This window comes from Kryptolebias marmoratus, linkage group LG1 (genome assembly GCF_001649575.2).
Source record: "Kryptolebias marmoratus isolate JLee-2015 linkage group LG1, ASM164957v2, whole genome shotgun sequence".
NCBI classification, from domain to species: Eukaryota; Metazoa; Chordata; class Actinopteri; order Cyprinodontiformes; family Rivulidae; genus Kryptolebias; species Kryptolebias marmoratus.
Window position 1 is genome coordinate 15,700,882 of NC_051430.1, and position 19,184 is coordinate 15,720,065.

Below are 19,184 nucleotides of genomic sequence, written 5' to 3' on the forward strand. Positions count from 1 at the left end.
ATGTCTACTGTTTCAGCTCTGTGACTACCTCCCCTGGCAGCTTAAAGGTGTAACAGCGGCATGTTGACGTCAAGCCTTGTGCTGCACCGTTCCATACATAAATAACACAAAGACAAAAGAAGGAGTCTCAGGCCTACCTTATAAATGTTTCGTAAAAAGAGCTTTTGAGATTTTACATATATGTGTCTGATAAATGTTTAGTTAATATGCCATCTGGAAACACTATTTGATGTCACTACTAGAATGTATTTTGGACAGACTTTCATTCTGAGTCTAATTCAGGCTGCTAGTATGATCTTTTTTTTTTTTGGAGTGAGATATAAATAGATGAATGATACAGAAACATAACAGCATTGTCTTGGAGTGCTGATCTGGTATGATGGTGAAATTTGAATATGCAAAACATAAAAAATAAATACAAAAAAACTAACACATTGAAAAGAATTTTCACAGCTTCTGCTGAATGTGTTTCCTTTTAATTTTGACAAATGTTTGTTTGTATTAAAACGGCTGGTTTTGTGTGTCTACATGCGTTCCAGGTGGGACATGCAGGAGAATGCAGAGCTGGAGGATGGAGAGAAAACAATGGTAGACGAACTTAAAGCATTTTTTGTTTGCTGCTGCAACAAGGAAACACAAGATCCTCCAGAAACTGATGAGACACCAGCAAAGCAGACCCAGAGGGAAACACAACCATCTGAGGAAAGTGCTGCCCAATAACAGACCGCACTGTTGGAATTTGTATTATATTGTAAAATATTTTGTTTTAAATGTTCTCCCAGAAGCTGTACATGCATGTGTGTCCACATGTTTGCACTTTTATTGACACAGTTTGGCCTGGGCATGTACGGAATGCTGCAAATGTGCACGTGTGTGCATAAAAACACAGGAGAGGATAAGAGACAACAACAACAACAAAAAAACTAAAAAAAAAAAAAAAGTGTGAAAGCTGGTCTCTTCCTCTTTTCTGCACACACACCTGAGACAAACCCTCTGAGCTGTTCCATGCTGCATCAGATGCTTTTTTATCTTTTCGGAGCACATCTGCAGAAATCAGTAGCGGGGAATGGAGAGCAGGGATTTGTTTGTCTGGGACAAGATAGCACTGTGTGATCATCGTAGGTAGCTGAAATTTTTCAAGACAGTGAGTGTAAAGACAGTGGTGTCAGCAGACTTTTTTTTGTTTGTTTTTGTTTTGTTTTGTTTTTTTCTGAAAGAAAACATCAAATATGATGGTTTGGAAGCTCAGTGATACCTATTTTGATTTAGATCTGTCCCAAAAATCTGGCCCACATTAAAATCTCAGTCAGCATTTAAAGATCACTGAGATAACATTTATGGGTAACATGGCATCACAAGACTTATTTGTTCTTTTTTTTTCTTTCAAATGTCTTCATATATATTTTTCTATTCATGAAATGTGTTATAAAAGTAATGTTTGACATTAAATATGAAAATAAAGCCACGGTCTGACTGATTCTTCTTATTTTATGTGGTAAGTATCCAGTATGTGATCTTTGTGCATTTTGAAATTTATGATGGTGTGTGTCTTTAAAGTTACGTTTATGACTTATAGCAGTACAGAATGATTCCCTTTTTTAAGACTTTGCAGCTCATGTTTTACTCTCTTATCAGTATAAATAGAAGTTTAGTTCACAGTGTCTTACTACACACTATATTTTCTTTGAGAAAAAAGGAAATAATTCCTGCACCAGACAAAGATGCTTCTTTAACAAGCTACTTAATGCAAATGTAGCAAGATTTTTATCACTAAAACACTTAGAGAGGACAAAAACACTGAATGCTGTTTTTGTCTCTAAATAAAACGGACTAAACATCAACAAAACAACATTAGCTTTCTCCAAATATTCAGTTTTTAATGTAACAATAAAACTGTGTACTCTTGCAAAAAAACATGGCAAGCGAAACTGTTTCTTTATGATAACTGGCTTCTGAAAAGAAACATCACTTTATCTCCTCCTTTTTCTCCACACCTCTCAAAGTACCTGCAGTAGATGTTCACACGTGCATTTGTGTTCCTGCTGTATACAAATTATAGGCTCAGAAGACAACTGTCTGTAAAGCTGACAGTTGATTTACAAAAGAGCTTATTTTATTATGCACATTCATTTAGGGATTATCGGTGCTGTGCAACCATTTGAAAGCCCAGACCTCATGATAATAGAATACGAGTGTAAAGAATAAACCGTCGCCAGTTTCTGTTTCCATTCCTCACGCAGATTTCTAAATTGTACCACGTCAGTTGGTGTATTTTGAAGTTCCATTTTACATGGGTCAAAACATGAAGTAATGAAGCGTAAGTTGTAAAAAGTCAAGTTTTGTGGCATTAATAATGTAGGTGTAATGTTCATGTCGTCTTCTAGTTGTTAATTCTGCATATGTATTGGATTAAACACTGAACAAGTTACTATATATTACAGTGTAAAAATTATGTTCTACTTTGCTGTAGCCTAGCCATTTTGTTTTTGCTGGTGTGGTGTGTTCCTTATTGTACTTTTGACATTACTTCCACGTATCTGTGACATTCACCACCTTCCTAATTTTGCAGTTCGTCCATGAGCCTGTGGTCATGTCTAAATAGCAGTTTTCTGTGAGCATCTAGCCATTGTTTTACCCACCATCTGGTTCTTCTTCTTCTTCTTCTTCTTCTCCTTTTAATGCTCCCTCTTGCTCAACTAGCATATCTCAGTCTGGCAGTTTGTCTACTTTTCTCCTCATTTTCAAGCAAACTCACAAATCAAACTCACAAAAATAACTGGCGAGTTGGTTGAAAGTGCATACAGCATGTGCCTAATTTTACACTGAAAAGTGCACACAAAACTGAGGCTGATAAATGTTCATCAACACTTTGTTCAAGTGGGCACAAAATGGAAGAATACATTGTTGCACAAAGCCTCTGAAGTGTTACTGTAGCAGCTTTGCATAAATCTAAACAATAATGACACATACATATTTATTTATAAATTGATTAGAACAGGATATGATGGAAAAGTTGCAGTAAAATACACAGTACTTCTGATATTCTTTCAATTTACTTATAACTTCAAGGTTTTTTGGGTAATTTTTTTGTTAGTTTAAAGACAATACATTAACTGTGGAATACCTTAACACCATTTCCATCATTTTCCTACAGCAGCAACAGTTGGACACGCCGCAGACGGGTCGTCCATCTTGTGCACGATGTACTTGCAGGCCACTGAGTCAAACACTGACACACAGAGTCCTCTGGGGATCTTGTTGGAGTGACTTACCTGCAGTTGCAAAGTAAACAAGTTTTCATAACAAAAAACAAATGTAAAATGGAATTTAACTGTGTTCTTGCTTCATTTGAACAGCATGTGAACAGACCTTTGGAATCAAACAAAAACAGAACCAGGGTTTATTTATTTATTTATTTTTACTATTTCTGAATTTCTTGGATTCATCTTTGAAACATCATCCTAATAATCCATGCATTGCAAATTTTGAATCACTTTCATGGAAAATCACAGTTTTGTTTTGTGTCAAAAAAACTTTAAGCAACAAAGAAACTTTAGCGTGACATGTGTCTTTCAAGAGATGCTAATTTTGTTAGAATCTAATTTTGCAAAATGCTTTTTTAAGGAACTGACCATTTTTTGGGTTCCTGCCTTTCACCAAATACCCTGCTCAGATCCAGCGGGAGAGACCCATCTTTTGCTCACTTTGACCATGTGACTGGTATAAAGAAAACAAAGTTGTCTTGATGTCAAGGTCCAAAAGTCTGTGGACCTGCTTAATACGATGATAAAAGGCTCAGCGTTAACCAGTAGGTGATTTTAGATATCTTTTGTCTTCAGTGAGGTAAACTGTTTTTATTCATATGTTGTCCAAAAGAAAGAGCATTTTTGAGGAGTGGTTCCCAAATTTAGGGTCGAGACCCCACTGTGGGTCACAAAACATCAGGCTGAGGGTCACAACCTCAAGAAATGAAACAAAAAATTTGAATAATTTCTGCAAGCATATGCTTCATTATTATTGTTACAAAAGACAAAAAAACCTATTGTTATAAATAATAATAATAAAAAATACAATTTGAATTGTTATGCTGTTTGTATTATTATTATTATTTTGTCTATTTTTTATTTACTTTCTTTTAAGCAGTAGTTTGAGTAGTTCAACCAAGGAGGCTTGGGGTCGCAAAGTCTTTGTCATTGTTATTTTTGGGGCCAGGACGCTAAAACGAACCACGGTTTTGGAGAAATATATATATTTATATATCTTAGACAGTCTGATAGTTTCAGTTTTCTCCGTTAAAAAGCGCCGGACACATTTAAAGCGACACACACGCCAAACGACCGGGCAGAGCTGCTGGAGCGCCGCTGTGCCTTTAAATTTCACTTCCAGTCCGTTGCCTCGGTAACCCGGAAGCCTCACGCGCTACACGCCGCTCTGACGAGAGTCCTTCCTGTTTTAGAAATTTCAAGGAAGCAGGAACAACAGGACAGTCGCAAAATATAAACATTATGGTGCGTGAGTCGAACTAGGCGTATGCATGCGTCTGTTGTAAGCAGCTGCTCCTCTCCGGAGCTCCCTGGGTCGTTTGGCTGGACCGCTCGTCTTAATAAACACACGAATATAATATGTTTTACCCGCTCGAAGACAGGCTCCAAATGTAAAAGCGTCAGGAGTGCTTCAGACGAGTCTGCAATAGTAAACAAACGCTGTTTGTTGTGCAGAAAGAAACGGAGCACTCCGAACTGGTTGGGCGTGTAAAAAATATTATAATTATTTAAACCTGCTGGTTTCAAAAACAAAACAAAAAAAATGTTTGGGCTCGTTTTGACTCAGTTGTTGCACGTGCTGTTACACTAGTTTTTACCAACACCTCTGTAGGCAAACTTGTGCTTTAACTCTCGTGTCATGGTTTTGTTTTGTTATTCAAAACGTTATTTAACTTATGTCTGCACAGGACAGTGTTTATGTCTCCAGCTGTCACACAGCGCTCCTGCTTCTGTGCAACAAGTTGTTAAACATTTACTATTATTGTTAAAAAAAAGGCAGTTGGACTTTCAGAGCCGTGCGTGATTGTGTTATAACACACCCCGCTTTTGTTGCCTAAATGTACTGACGGTCTTACTTTACCCAATGTTGTATGTTAGGAGTCATCTGAGTGATCCGTGTGAGGGGAGGACCCATGCGCTCTTCTCTTCGTGCTGCCACCTCAGCCTTGTACTTACTGTGGATCACCATGGCCCAGGTCGCTGGCCAGGACGACAGGGAGAAGACGACTGCGCTCAAAGGTGAATTCACATTTTGCAGCAGAGGAAAAGGCTGGCCACACGCTCCCTTCGACGAGGGGAGAAGTGTTGACAAGTGGGGAAAGAGAGGGGCCTCCTCTTAAATGGAGAGCGAAGCCTTGGCTGGTGGTAGGAGGTCACACCTTAAATCAGGGGAGACCTATCAGTAGAAGTTTGTGGTTTATTTAATAGCTGACAACATTAACGTGCGGAGCCTGTAATCTATCATATTCAGCTGATTCGCTGACTTTATTCATCGCTTTTAGAGCTTGGAAGCTAAACAGCGTTGTTTCGTTTACATCAGCCCAGGGCTCCCTTGAATAAAAGAGGTCCTGTGATCTTAATGGGACTTACCTGGTAAAATAAAGGTTAAATAAAATTATAAAAAAAAACAATCATGTGATTTAGCTGGTTTAGCTGCTGGATCAACTGGGGCATTTTGTTGATGCCCAGGTTGACACGGTGTTTGAAATTGGTGGAAATCGTGCCTACTGGGGGGGTCAACTCACTGCAAACTCACTGCACTGTGATCATAACTCAACACATCCAATGATGAGAACTCACTGCACTATTTACCATTGCAGCTAAACGTGTATATACATATATAAACATGTATATAGCGTGTATAACCCTATTTCCTAACCTTAACCATAATGTAAATAAAACAGTTAATAAGTATCAGACATTAAACAATGATAACATTATACTGTTAAATGTAAGGAAAAAAACAAACTCTTGATTGAGTTGACATGTTCTGCAGTGAGTTGTCTTGCTCCTAACTGCTTCAGGAACAATACAAAAATAATATTACATATCAAAATCTAGTCGATGTCTAATGCCCGATCCATGTTTCTACCTTTTAGAAACAGCTAAAAATTTCTGTAACTACTAATGCAAAAGTCTAATACTTTAAAACAACCACAGTGTTTAAACAGACACACCCAAACATCAACATATATAATTTAAACAAATAGGAATAGAAAACAAAAGCAGTACTTAGAGGAGAAGTAAAGCTATTGACCTATACTTTATATACTAATGCATGTTAGTGTTCACAGATTTGTCTTTTTTATTGCATGAGAGCCACAGAACCCTAAAATTAGTAAGCTGTTTTATTACTGTTCACAAACTGTTGCAAATCTAAGGACATTTTAACAGAATTAAGATCCAAGATCTGGTTTTCAGTCTCCATTAACTGCTCCTCTCGTTGCACTGCTGACTTTTAAACTCATTTTACTCCCTACCTCTGGATGGAACAAGACCGCTAACATATTTAAAAATCAATTTCGTAAACTGAAATTATAAAAACTTAATAGGTTACTTTTTTCTTTCTGTCTTTTGCAGTGGTCCCAGTTTATTGGTTTACATCCCAAGCTTTAAGACTGATTGAGTTGCTTGGCCCAAACACTTATACAATAGAAAAGGTGTGCCAAAAATCATGGCATGCAGTTATAACTACATAGCCTTAATGGGTAAACAGGACCTTTGAAATGAAAACACAAAATATGAATGTAAACTGTGTTCTGGATAAGGAGTAGGTCACAGAACAAAATGTATATTGCCTACATTTAAATCTAAATTCCTCACACATCTTTTATTAATGTAATATTTGTTCCCAGAACCTCTGTGCCTTCTACTTTAGTGATTGTTTTGACAGACATTAATATCACTGTTGGTTTAGTTATTTTTATATGTGAGTACAATCATTCTTACATTTTTTGTCTTTAAAATCTGTGCAGCTGGGAAGAATTTTCTCTATTTACTCTTTTTTTTATTGTCTTATGCTGTTTTTTTCCCCCCAATAGATTTGTTGTCAAGAATTGACTTAGATGAATTAATGAAGAAAGATGAACCTCCGTTCATTTTCCCCAAAACGCTGGAGGAGTTTGAATATGCCTTCAATGAGCGTAAGTACCAATCGGTGTCTCCTGCTGAAAGAAGTGAATGTCATGAAATCCAAGAGCCAACGCATAGTTATGGCCAATAATTTAATTTAGCGACTGGATTGAGGTCAAAAAAGGGATGATTTTGGAAAATAAACAACACAACAAAATGTACCTTTCAGTTGACCTTTAGCTTATTTGCCTTCAAACTGAGTGAGTGTCCACCTGCCTTAGGATTGCAAGACTGCAACACTGACCACTGAGCTACCTCAGCACTCCCCAAAGAAAGTAAAACATTAGAAATTGGCCAAATCAGCAGTTTAGTACATTCATTGATTTTAAAAATGGAATAAGATGATGAGGTCAGAAACACCCCACTTGAAATTTGGAATCAAATTAAAACAGGGTTAAATGCTGCCCAGGGCAGATCAAACTAACACAAACCTGAACTAGAATGAGATGAAACTACTCCAGAAAAGGAAAATAAGGACTTGTAATTCAAAGTATTTTACATCCACTGTTAAACACGACAGAGTTTGCTTCATGGTGTATTATTTTTACTATTTTTACTATCAGTGTAACTTAGTCACAAGTGTTAGTTGTTGATGTGAGAGCTGTCGGAAATAGCACAATGAACTTGGAATTCACCTTTGCTGATTAAAACGTACCTCCACTGGACTCCTTGTCCAGCTTGTCCTCTTCTTCTCCCCTGTTGACTGCTGTGGTAGGCCTCAACCCCCACCCCAATACTCTGAACGAGATTGGCAGGGTACAGAAAATTAGCGAGTGAGGGACAGGTTTTAAAATTACCTAAATTCTGCAAGGATGATAGAATTATGCTTCATCGTAAATGTGCTGGGAGAAGAATCACTCCTTTGCTTTTGCTCTCATATCTAACCAATGTTATTGTCTACTATGTTCTGTTATCTTCACTTGTGATGTTCTTACTGTCTTGTAATATTTACACATTTGAACTAATACTGTGTTGTCTTACGTTTCACGAGTTCATGTTTCCTTTTGAAAGTCGGTGTTGCTGATTATGTAAAGCCATGGTAGGGGGGATTGTTGTCTAGTTCCACTATATTCTAACTGTTCTGTATGTGGTTTAAATGGCAATAAAAGCAACCTGAAATTGAAGAAAATAAGGATCATTTTTTAATCTTAAATAGCTAATCTCAGTGCATAGCCAGATTTAATCTGCTAATACAGCAGAAAGTAAAGCTTAACCCACACTAGTTTGGGCCTGGATGATCCGAAAGTCTCTGAATTGTTTTCTTGGCTTGTGTTAATCAAAGCAGGTGGGGAGAAGAAGGAGGAGCTGGTCAGGATGTGGTGCTGGTGATTTTGGCTCTTATTATTCCCCGGTATTCTTTTCCCCTGTCTCTCTTATCTTTTCTGTTCTCTGTCAGTGTCTGGCTGGCTGAGTGGGGGACATGTTGTGTACTCTACGGCCCGTCAGTAACCTACTCAGCCTTGGCCCCTGCCTGACGGAGAATTTGCATAACCTTGCTGTGCCAAAGAACAGGGACTGAGCACCTGAAATTATGCAACACCCACCAACATCTCTTCCCCACCCTCAAGTCTCAGCTCAGTCTACCATGGAGGCAGAAAGAAAACTCTAACTCTCCACCTCCTCTTTGCTATTTTTCTGTCGCTGCTCTTCCCCCTTCGCTACATTTCCTCTTTTTTTTGCCTCACCCCTCATAAAATTTCCACCTGAAACAGAGGGTACACACCCACACAGGCACTTGTTTAATCTTGTCAATATATATATATTTTTTTTCGAAGTATATAATTTTCATTAAAGCCATGGTGGCCCTCCGGCAACATCTCTAGTATCCAGACTAGCAGTCTCTTTGGCTCCAAAGCTTTTTCATAGTTACACCCATGCTACCTTAGCCCGAGACAGGTGGAACAAAAATGTTAATTTCACCATGTAATGATATGAATACAGAAGAGGCTGTGTACAATAGTTTGCAGGTATCTTAATCACTGAAGATGATGGCTTCATCTCACCAGCCCTCCGGTTTTCCATTACTGGAAATCCAAGGTTATGTACACCTAATTAAGCGGCCAAATTGAGAACAGAATGCTAATTATGACAGAAAAAGAGGGAAAAAGTTGAGAAAATGTTATTCCTTTGAGAGGTTCTGTTGGGGGAGATGGGGGAGCTGATCACCACCTTCTCTCGTAGACACACACATGCAGAGGCACACACCCTGCACCCTTCTCTTCTCTTGTGTGTGAAAATACAGCTGCATCCCACATTCTCCTTCTCTCTCTTTCACGCACACACACTTACACACCTCTTCTGCAGTTGGATTTCATTATTGCTCATCTCTTCCCCCTCTTAGGGTTGTGGTGTTTAGATACTCACCCCTCAGTGAATGAATGCATAATTTATTTTCTTCAAGGTACATTTTGTGCACACACACTTCTTTATACTAAGTTTTTCACTTGTGTCCCACTCTGTCTCTTATGCGCAAATGTATTTCTAAATGCTACATAATACCAAACTCAGATGCAGGATTACATGTTGTCTAACAACTAACAATGAAAGCAAGTAGTGTAATACTCAGTAAGTGAGCAGTGTGAGATTTATCACGTTGTTAGAGGTGTAAAATGGTGGCAATTTAGAAGGAAATGAAGAAAAAAAAATGCTCATAGACTTTTTTTTTATCTTGCAAAGATATTTATTTATACCTTAGATGGGTTTTCCCTCACATCGTGCAATAATTGAAAAAGTATGAGGCCCCCCTGGCTATTTGGGTTAAGTATGTGCACTTTTTGTGATTTAGCGCTTACAAATTTCGCAGTCATAAAGGTCAAAATTAAATTTAACACTGCTTAGTGTTTTATTGTGTTGCCGTGTCAACCGCAGGATCGATGGGCTCATTGCTAAGGTAGTGGTTCCACAGCCACGGAAGGGTAATTGTTTGAAAAGTAGTGCCACTTCTGAACAACATTTTCTTGTATTATCACTGTTTCACATGAGATAAATTCTCAGTGTTTTAAAAACTCTCCTAGTTTCCCGGAATCATAATGAATCAGTTACGCAAAGACTGTTCCCGAGACCTTTGCAGTGTGGTTCAGTACCACTTTACAGACCTGCACTCCCTTCAGCAGATTATAAAGCACTTTTTGTACACATACAACTGGGCCTCCTAGCTGTAGCTTGAGAACATACAAATAAGTTTTAAAGAAGCAGGAAGTGTGCATAATTTGAACAGTAGGTGCACTTTGAAATTTGTACAATGCAACGTTTATGTACAGGTCAAGATCATTTTTCTGTTTCTTACAGATGGCCAGCTGCGACATATAAAAACAGGTGAACCATTTGTATTTAATGCCAGAGAAGATCTGCACCGCTGGAATCAGAAACGCTATGAAGCTCTTGGAGAGGTAACACACTGCTTTTCTGCTGGCATACCAAGAACTTATACAGCCTGTTTTATTTTACAACGTAGCTTACTCTATGTCTTGACCTTTGGTGCATTTGCAAAGACAGTGGTAAGAGTTTTGAAAACAAATCTTTTAAACATCTCCCCGAAGGAGCAGATTTTAAAAACTCTGATTTTCACATGTGGGGTGCTAAGACATCCTTGTGACAAGACAGCGAAGGTGTAGTCATTTTTGTTCATTTTTACGCAGATGACACACACCTCACCCTCTCAGTGTGTGGAATTTTATTAGATTGTACAATTTGACACTTCCTCATTTGACATTAGGAGGATGTCTTGAAGTTTGCCCCGACTCAACAAGGATTTCAACCAGAAACAGATTTGTTTTTAATTGAAAACAAGGAAATCACAGAATCCGTTGTCCTGAAAGTTTTTACGGCAGTAAAGCAAATTGCAGAACCAGTGTGCATAAACATACATGCAATTCTAATGACTGTTCATGCGTTGGTGTATATGTGTTGTATGAATGTTTTGTTTGGGTAACTGCACTTAAAAAAACAACAAAAAACAAAACATATTACATTTTCCTGATACTTTTTTTCTGAAGTTCCTTGATGTTCTTTTTTTTATTAAATGCTAACACTCACCTCTTATTCACCCTCACAGTTCCACCACTTTATGAGTGCACAAAGATAATGAGACAAATTTTCCTTTGTAATCTTTTTTTTCTGTTTTCATTCTCTTCCATGTTGCTTTTAATTGTTGTGTACATTTTTTGAAGTTCAAAGGAAAGAGATAGACCTTTTTGTGGGATTACCTGGATGTTTTTAGTATTTTTAATGCAGGTATACAGAAGCTCCTTTGAGAACCAGACCCCTCTGAAGGCTTGTTTCCCTTCTGTTCTTTTGCCTGCCCCGGCTCTATCTGCCACCATCAAAAAAAAATGAAGCGAAACAAACATTTAGTAGCAGGAAAGCCGAGGACCTGAGAGAACACACAAACACTTACACTAACTGAACTTAGGCTTCTGAGCAGGGCAAACATTTGCAAGAAACAAATAATAATCAAGCGAAATGTATGCAAATTTTATTCATCCTGTGATTAAAAAATTGACAGAAGTATTTTCTTTAGAGACAGAAAAAGAAATTGGTGTCAATCCCTGTTGATACGACTTTGTGTAATGAGAACAAATATTGTGTGAGTTGTGCTTTAGGAGATTAACTGGCTGAGAAGAAAGGAGCACCATCTGAATAAGCAATATTATGTCTCTGCTGTTTTTCAGCCACAGATGATTTAAGGAAATGAAAACTGTACCTCACACGTAATTTTACAAGTAAAAGAAATGTATTGGTTTGTGTTCATTCTAAATATGCACAACTACTGAATTGTATGCTTGATAAAAGTAGACTGCTTAGTCAGGCTTTTGATGTATGGGCGTAAAGATGTCTGTCACACCTGTTTTTGCTTTTTTTTTTTTTTTTTTTTTTTGCAATTGATCGATTTCGGCTTGGATCCCCATGGGCATCCCTCCAGTCTTGTTACACAGAATTATTTTTTTATTTCTTTGTGCCAGCTATGATGACAAGCTAAATGTTGACCAAGTGTAAATGCAGACAAGTCTGTATATGCTAACACTACATCTCAACACACCTTAAAGCACAAGGTTGTTGGGTGCATGTGTTTGCCCCTGGCCGTGTGAATGTAATAGCATCATTGTTGCCCCCTAATGTCCGTTCACATTCCTTTCTTTGCTTCCCTAGAAACATACCTAGTCCATCTTTCCTTTAGTCCTTTTACCGTCTCGATTCTCACAGTTCCTTATGTTGCTCGGAGGAATCCGTGTGTGCGCACATTTGTGTGTCTGTTTACGTATCTGAGGGAGCCCAGGGGGTGGGTTGGGTGGCTGTATTGTCAGACACATCACAGCACCAGATGTCCAATTCGCACTTCAACCTTGTCTGAATGGAGGAACAGATAGAAAGAGGGTGATGGAAAATGTTAGTGTGGTGGTCTGTAAGCAGAAAAGAGAATGTGAACAAAATCTAGCTTGAGCAAAAGTTGTTAGATTGTTTTTTTTTCTTTTTTTAAAAAAATTATCTTATTTTATATATAAGTTTTGTGACTTATAATACTGTCAAAAAAGTTTTAAATCACATGTAATTTATTTCTATTTTGCTTCCAATGAGCTAGACTCTCTTGTAATTTTCCAGAGTGGTATTGACCAATAGTTTTAATTTTCCGATAGCCTTTCAAAGCTTTTCTTTGGACTTTGACTGCTTTTTCACTCATTTTCTGTTTAATACCTGGCCTTTTTCAAAAGAATGTTGTTTTTTATTTATTAATTTGAGAGACTCCACTCTAACCTATAAATAATTCAGGGATGAAAAAAAAACAATCCTAAACTCAAGAAACATAACAGAAACTCTGCTAATAACTAGTTTTAAACCAACTTGTGACCTGTTCAGAATTCTCCGTTTCTTTCACAGTGACTGCTAGAGATAGGCACCAGCTCCCTGTGACCCAGAAAGGAAAAGCAGGAAAAGAAAATGGATGGATGTGTGGATGGATAGTTTTAAATCAAATCTTTAGGCACTTACTAGTAGCTAGTAAGATATAATTTCTTCCCATTTCCTTAGTTAGATTCATGCAGAAATACCAAAGATAACAGACATAAAATAAGATTATATTTAATTGTTATCTTTGTTTATATTGAAGATGATATTAAAATTATTTAAAAAATTGTAATTAGGATGTATTGACCCAGGTTCATAAACATTGCTGACAATGAGGGGGTGCACATACTGTAGATAAAGGTGACTACTAAATGTGAAATTCTGTTGACCACTTATCATACATATGTAAGACTTGCTAAGAAAAACAAGATAAACACCAAAAGCAGTTTCAAAAAGCAATAAAACAGAAATTTTCATATGCACAATAGGTTTTTATGAATAGTCAGAGAGCATCTAATTATCATCTGAATTGAAGTTATTGAGAGGATACACTGTTATTTGGAAATAGAACTGTGGCTGTGTTCAAACTGTTCAATCATTCACTCACTCACTACATTGTGGTCCTTATATAGCAGACTAAATGGGGGATAGGGGACAGTGCAGTGTTTTTACAGTTTGAACATCACTTGAACGCAGCATACTTCATAATTACGTGCCAAGTATTAACAGTCAGATGTCGCATAAATAAACACAAGCAAGATACGTCGGAATACACGCCTGAATCTGAAGTGATGGACAACATAATTTTGCAGGTTTAGGCTGAGAAAATGTAATTAACATCATCTGTCTCCATAACACTGATATAAAATTTATTTACACATACACTTTTTTGTTGTATTGTATCTTTTTTTACACAACCATGAACTGCAGCTGTAACTACACAAAAACCTTTAATATACTAAAACTATGAGTTGTCACCTACAGACAGAACAACTTATTTTAAAGTTGTAGTATGTAGTAAAAAACAAGCTACACAACATTAAAGTGGCTGAAATGCGGCTCACTTTACATTGCGAAATGTAGCAAATGTTTCAAATGTTTCATATTTGGACTTAAATGTTTTACACATACAATAACTTGACTTTTTCTCATTTCTCAGCACCACAGCTCAGACAGAGTTGAAGATGAGCCATGTTATATTAGAGCCATCTAGATAATTAAAGGCATTTTCAAAGAGTCTGAAAATCTCAATAATGAGCTGTGAACGTTAGCATTAGCCTTAATTGGCCTGCTGGTTGGCTCAGGCTGCAATGCATCATGGTCTATTTCCACCACTATAATGTACAACTTCGGTACACTACATTTACTGAACCACACAACCAGTTTCAGGGGTGCTATATAGTGTATGAAAAATTACAATTAAAATGTTGAACAGCACCACAACATGGCTGACACACAACATGGTGCAATATACAGCGAATGAGTGGACAATTCAAACAGCCTGCGTTTTCCTGCAGTTATCTTATAGGTGTGGTGTTTGTTTGTTTATTTAATTTTGTTTTTGTCTCTTTGTAGTCTAAAACTATTACATCCACAAAATATAGCTTGTCTGTCTTTGGATAAGTTGGGATATTTAGAAGTCTGCTACTTAAAGGCTTCACCTTTTTCTCACTCTAAAAAAATATATTATTTGTGTTTTCCTTTTTTTGTCTGTTTTATCTATATTGTGAATTGTTGTGTTGTTTTTATTTACTTTTGTATAAATTCCTTCTGTTTTTGCATTCAAACACAGAACAAGGAATTAAATAACTCACCAGTGTCTGCAGTGGTGACCTTTTCCATCCTTTGCTCTGTTACCATAATGGCTGTATTACAGCTGTAAAACAGTGCAGGCTGTCTGTGTAGCGATGCTCAGAGCAGCAGGGTCACCTCAGTCTGTGTAGGTGTCAGTTGGAGTCTAATTCCTGTGATTCAGTGATAAATTTCTCTGATAGAAGACAAGCATAGGGTCTGGCCCAGATGGAGCTCTATTAAGCTGTTAATAAATGAGGATTCTTCTCTGCTCTGTCTGCATCTGTCGAATGGAAGGCAGTCACAAATTTGTAAACACACACGCACACACACAAAGACAGAATATTATAATGAGGTAAAGCAAGCCAGATGGCTGAATTAGAAATGTCTCTCTCTCTCTCTCTGTCTCTCTTACATACTCTGCAGTCTCTGTTATCATTGTTTTTCTCCTCCTGCCTTCTTCTGTTTCGATAATATACTGTAGATACTGTCAGCCTTTCGGTCACTATACAACCAAGAGGTGTAACCAAGGTGGGTATAGTAGAGTGTAAAACGTAGTTAACATCTAGTATGCACATTTGACATTCTTTTCAAATTGGAGTTTATTGAAGTCTTAAATGACAAAAAAGCGCCTGAGCTTGATGGACTTTTATTAGTTCATTCATAACATGTAAATCTCAGGCAGAGTGTCCAGTTCAATCTTTAAGATTTCATTTTTTTTACAGCTGAAACACAATCCTTATCTACAGCCTGTGTTAGTATGACAATATTTGTGTTATTCATGTGCAGTCCAGGTTCTCTATGTAGACATTGAAATTTGGAGATAAATCTTTAATACAGTAACATTGAGTATGACCATGTTAAAAACAGGAAAAAAAATAAAATAAACAACAACTTAATGTCAGTATATTTTATTAATGAGTAACTTTACAGGGACTTTAATATAGCTTCTCCTTCATTCACAAATAAAGAGAAATATAAAACCCCTCTACTATCTTATTTAATAAACAGCACCAACCTTAAAGGGATGGACTTCATTCTTGGGTTGTACATCTGTTGGTTGTTAATATAAATGAGTCAAAGAGTATTTATGAATTGTTGCATCCAGCTCATGGTAGTAAGCCTGATGACAGGCCTTAGTACTGTACTTAAAGCACTGGGAGGCCACATAACAATTGTGGACCATTTTGTTTGGTAGCTAATGGGATCCCTCTAAAGAGAGACTATAAATGACAGCTGTCTGCCCTGAGTCAGTGACTGCCATCATGGCTCCATTCCCAAAGCACTGCTACTTTTGCTCAGAGCAGGGAGAAGGAAGCAGACAGTCAGATTAAAATGGTTTTAGGGAGTTGAGGAGCTTGTTTTTAGTTGATGAAAGAGACGGGAATTGGACAGGGGATGCAGGGGAGAGGGGTGTGTCAGAAAAAAAAAAGAGACAGAAATCTGTCACTACAGCTGACACCCATGTGGCATGCAAGACTTTGCTTTGAATCAGCCCTCTGCTATCTTCTTAGTTAACACCTGAGGAGGTCATTACGATGCTGTTAGGATGAGTCGAGCAGGGAGGGCATGTAGACAGAGGCAAATTTACGCTAGGTGTAAACAGTCTGTCAGTCAGTCTGTATGTGAGAACTTTCTCTCCCCCTGGAGAGTCCTCTCTCCTCTGACAGAAGAATGACAGAGACCTCATGGGAATTATGGCAGTGCCTCTTTCTCTCTCTTTGTTTCTCACATGGACTGACAGATCACAAATTCACAACAATAGGGCCTATTTTAATACATTTTCTGTTGGTACACAAGGCTGACTTAAAATAAACAACCTTTCTATTGCCTTACGCGCTCTCTCGTTTTTTGGTGTCTCTCTCTTTCTGCGTGTGCTTTGCTGTTGTTGCCATGCTTGTTGTGCTGCATTGTTCAGGGGGGATTTTCTTCTTCTTTTTTTTTTTCTTTCTCTTGCTCTCCTCTATTCTCTGGAGAAGCAGGAATACTTTCCTGGGTGCAGTCAGTGATACGGCACAGAGCAGCTCTTTCAGTTTCATTATATAAACAGCTTTGATGCCTCTTCTTGTTCTCTTTGGTGTCTATGGGTAAGTGGCTTTTGGAGAGAGCTCTGGACTAAAGAGACAAGAGGTGTGTGCCTGTACATGAGTTTTCTGCATGTGTCTGTGTGTATGTGTATACAGTATGCCTTTTAATATGTACTATGCTGCCTCCATATTACACTCTTTATCTGAGCTAAAACCTTACCATTGTGTGAATGAGTTTGAACTCATTTTCAATTATAATCAGTGTCCATTACAGATACTTGTTCATTTGTTCATTTCTTACTTGAAAATAAATGTTGTCAAAACTGTTTTGGAAGTCACCTTTTAGAATATTGTCTTATTATTGTTCTTTATTATTCTGACTCAGCCCTTTCTTTCTGACTCACTCTTTTTTTCTCTTTCACATGCCTCTCATCTCCTCTTTCTTTTATGACTCTCGATTTGACCTCCTCTTCTTTTCTTGGCTCTCTTCCTCTTCACTTTTGCTTTGTGTGGGCCTGGGACGGATCATCTCCTTATTGCCTCAGGTGTGGTCATCCAAACCAGGCATGACCATTGTAATCAGTGGGGGAACTCACAAGCATGCAGGAAACTCACAATGCGCGTTCACCCACACACATGTGCAGACAAACACAGGCTGACTTCTAAACACAGTATGTGGGAGGTCTTAAAATCATATCTAGTTGCAGCCACAGTGTTCCTCATCAAGACCTTGACCTTATGTAAGTGATGGGAATAACTTAAGGTTTGCGGGGAGCTGATGTCATAACCCACCCATGTGAAGGCGTCTTATCAGAGCAATACACTGTACTGGCCTTTTTTTCCCTTCATTCCTTCTTCCATCTCTCCAAGCTTGTCGCTGCTCACCGCACTGGGAGCTGGCACAGGACTTTGTCTGCTGGGGATTACTCTGCCATCCCTCCTTTCTTGTCTTCTTCGTTTCCTCCCACTGAGCCTCAATCTAAGTCCCTTCCTTCCGCCCTGATCCCTCTCTTTCTTGGTTCATCGCCACAGTGTTTCCGCAACACAAACAAACCGCAGACACAGTGGACACAGCTGCAGAATTTCTGTATCACACTGTCCCATCAGTGTTCGCTGTCTTGGTGAAGAACAAGGTTTGTTGCTTTGTAGAGGAGACTATGAGAGTTTTAGATACTTTTGGTTGTTTCTGTTCATTTGCAGGAAACCTTTAGCGCAGTATTATAATAATCAGAAGTCACATTTCTATTTCTTTTAAAAGCAATTTTGTGTCTTTGAAAAAAGGGAACAAGAAGAACTTTGATGAATGATATTGATTTAAATTTATTTAGGCTGCTCCACTTTTTTTCTTTTTTTCCCCTGCCTTTCCTCCTCTTTGTGTCTCCTGATGTTATTTGCCAAATCCACTCCTCATGCTTGTCCTATAGTCTGATGCCGACAAAGCAGTGCTGCTTCCTGCAGGCATTTCATTAAAGCACTAATAACACATTGGTAATTAGGTGACAAAGGGGCCATTTTTTTGTACTGATCAGCTGCTGAGACAGTCCTTAGAGGCCGACAGAGAGGGAGCTTGCCTGTGTGTGTGGTTTGTGTCTGTGTGTGTGCGTATAGTCTGTGTATACCCTATTGCCACTAAAAAAGTAGTAAAATGCTGCTTAGATCTTGTTGGATTGAGCAGATGTATACAAGTAAGAGCATCTAAAAGCCTATGAGCAAAACAAGATATTAGATCTGTATTTAAAATTACAGTATTCTTGTATCAGAGGAAATGCATGTATGAAAATAAAGTCTTGCTTTTTTTATCTCTTGTTCTCTTTTCTTATTTCCCATCAGTTTCTCTTCTTATTCTATCAGATGGTTCTTGAGCCACCTGAGGCACAGAACAAATAACATAGTGCAAATGAAATTTCCTGTGAAGCTTATAGACGTCATTAAACACTAGCATACTGAGGCCAAGAATCATTTTAGTTTTCATCAGACCAGCTGACATTTTGTAGAATTAGCTGCTGGAGGTTTGGTGGGGGGTTGGTGTTGTTGTTTTAACTCCTCCATCCTTTTTTTTCTATCCCACACAGAGACACAGGGTCAAATGGTAGCATCGATCATTTGATATCGTCCGTCTGCTGGCCTTTGATTGGCTGTCATAAGGCTAATATTTGTCACATAGCTAATCTTCTTCTTGCGTGTTGCTCTTTAAGCAGTAAATCAAGTTAGCATTGAGTTCGTTTGGGGCACAAAGATTTCAGCATTCATTTGTTGTGATTATCAAGATTTTCTCTTTCACTTTAAATCAGAAGTTCCTTTTTTGAATACTTGAATTGCATTTTAACTTAGCATCTCTAAAGTGCGTGGA

General features: G+C 38.0%; 2 protein-coding genes across 3 annotated transcripts in view; both read left to right on the forward strand.

Moving 5' to 3' along the window:
- kiaa0825 (KIAA0825 ortholog) overlaps positions 1 to 1,462 on the forward strand; it is a 120,819-nt gene extending 119,357 nt beyond the window's left edge. For both annotated transcript variants that reach the window (XM_037977854.1, XM_017427907.3), the window contains one exon: positions 540 to 1,462. In XM_037977854.1, coding sequence (XP_037833782.1) covers positions 540 to 720 — 181 coding nt within the window. In that variant the 3' untranslated portion in view covers positions 721 to 1,462. The remainder of the gene's footprint in view (positions 1 to 539) is intronic.
- A 2,973-nt stretch (positions 1,463 to 4,435) lies between these two features.
- fam172a (family with sequence similarity 172 member A) overlaps positions 4,436 to 19,184 on the forward strand; it is a 143,474-nt gene continuing 128,725 nt past the window's right edge. Inside the window, exons 1-4 of the mRNA XM_017427964.2 lie at positions 4,436 to 4,508; positions 5,142 to 5,282; positions 7,085 to 7,186; positions 10,464 to 10,564. Of these exons, the coding sequence (XP_017283453.1) occupies positions 5,177 to 5,282; positions 7,085 to 7,186; positions 10,464 to 10,564 (309 nt within the window). The 5' untranslated portion in view covers positions 4,436 to 4,508; positions 5,142 to 5,176. The remainder of the gene's footprint in view (positions 4,509 to 5,141; positions 5,283 to 7,084; positions 7,187 to 10,463; positions 10,565 to 19,184) is intronic.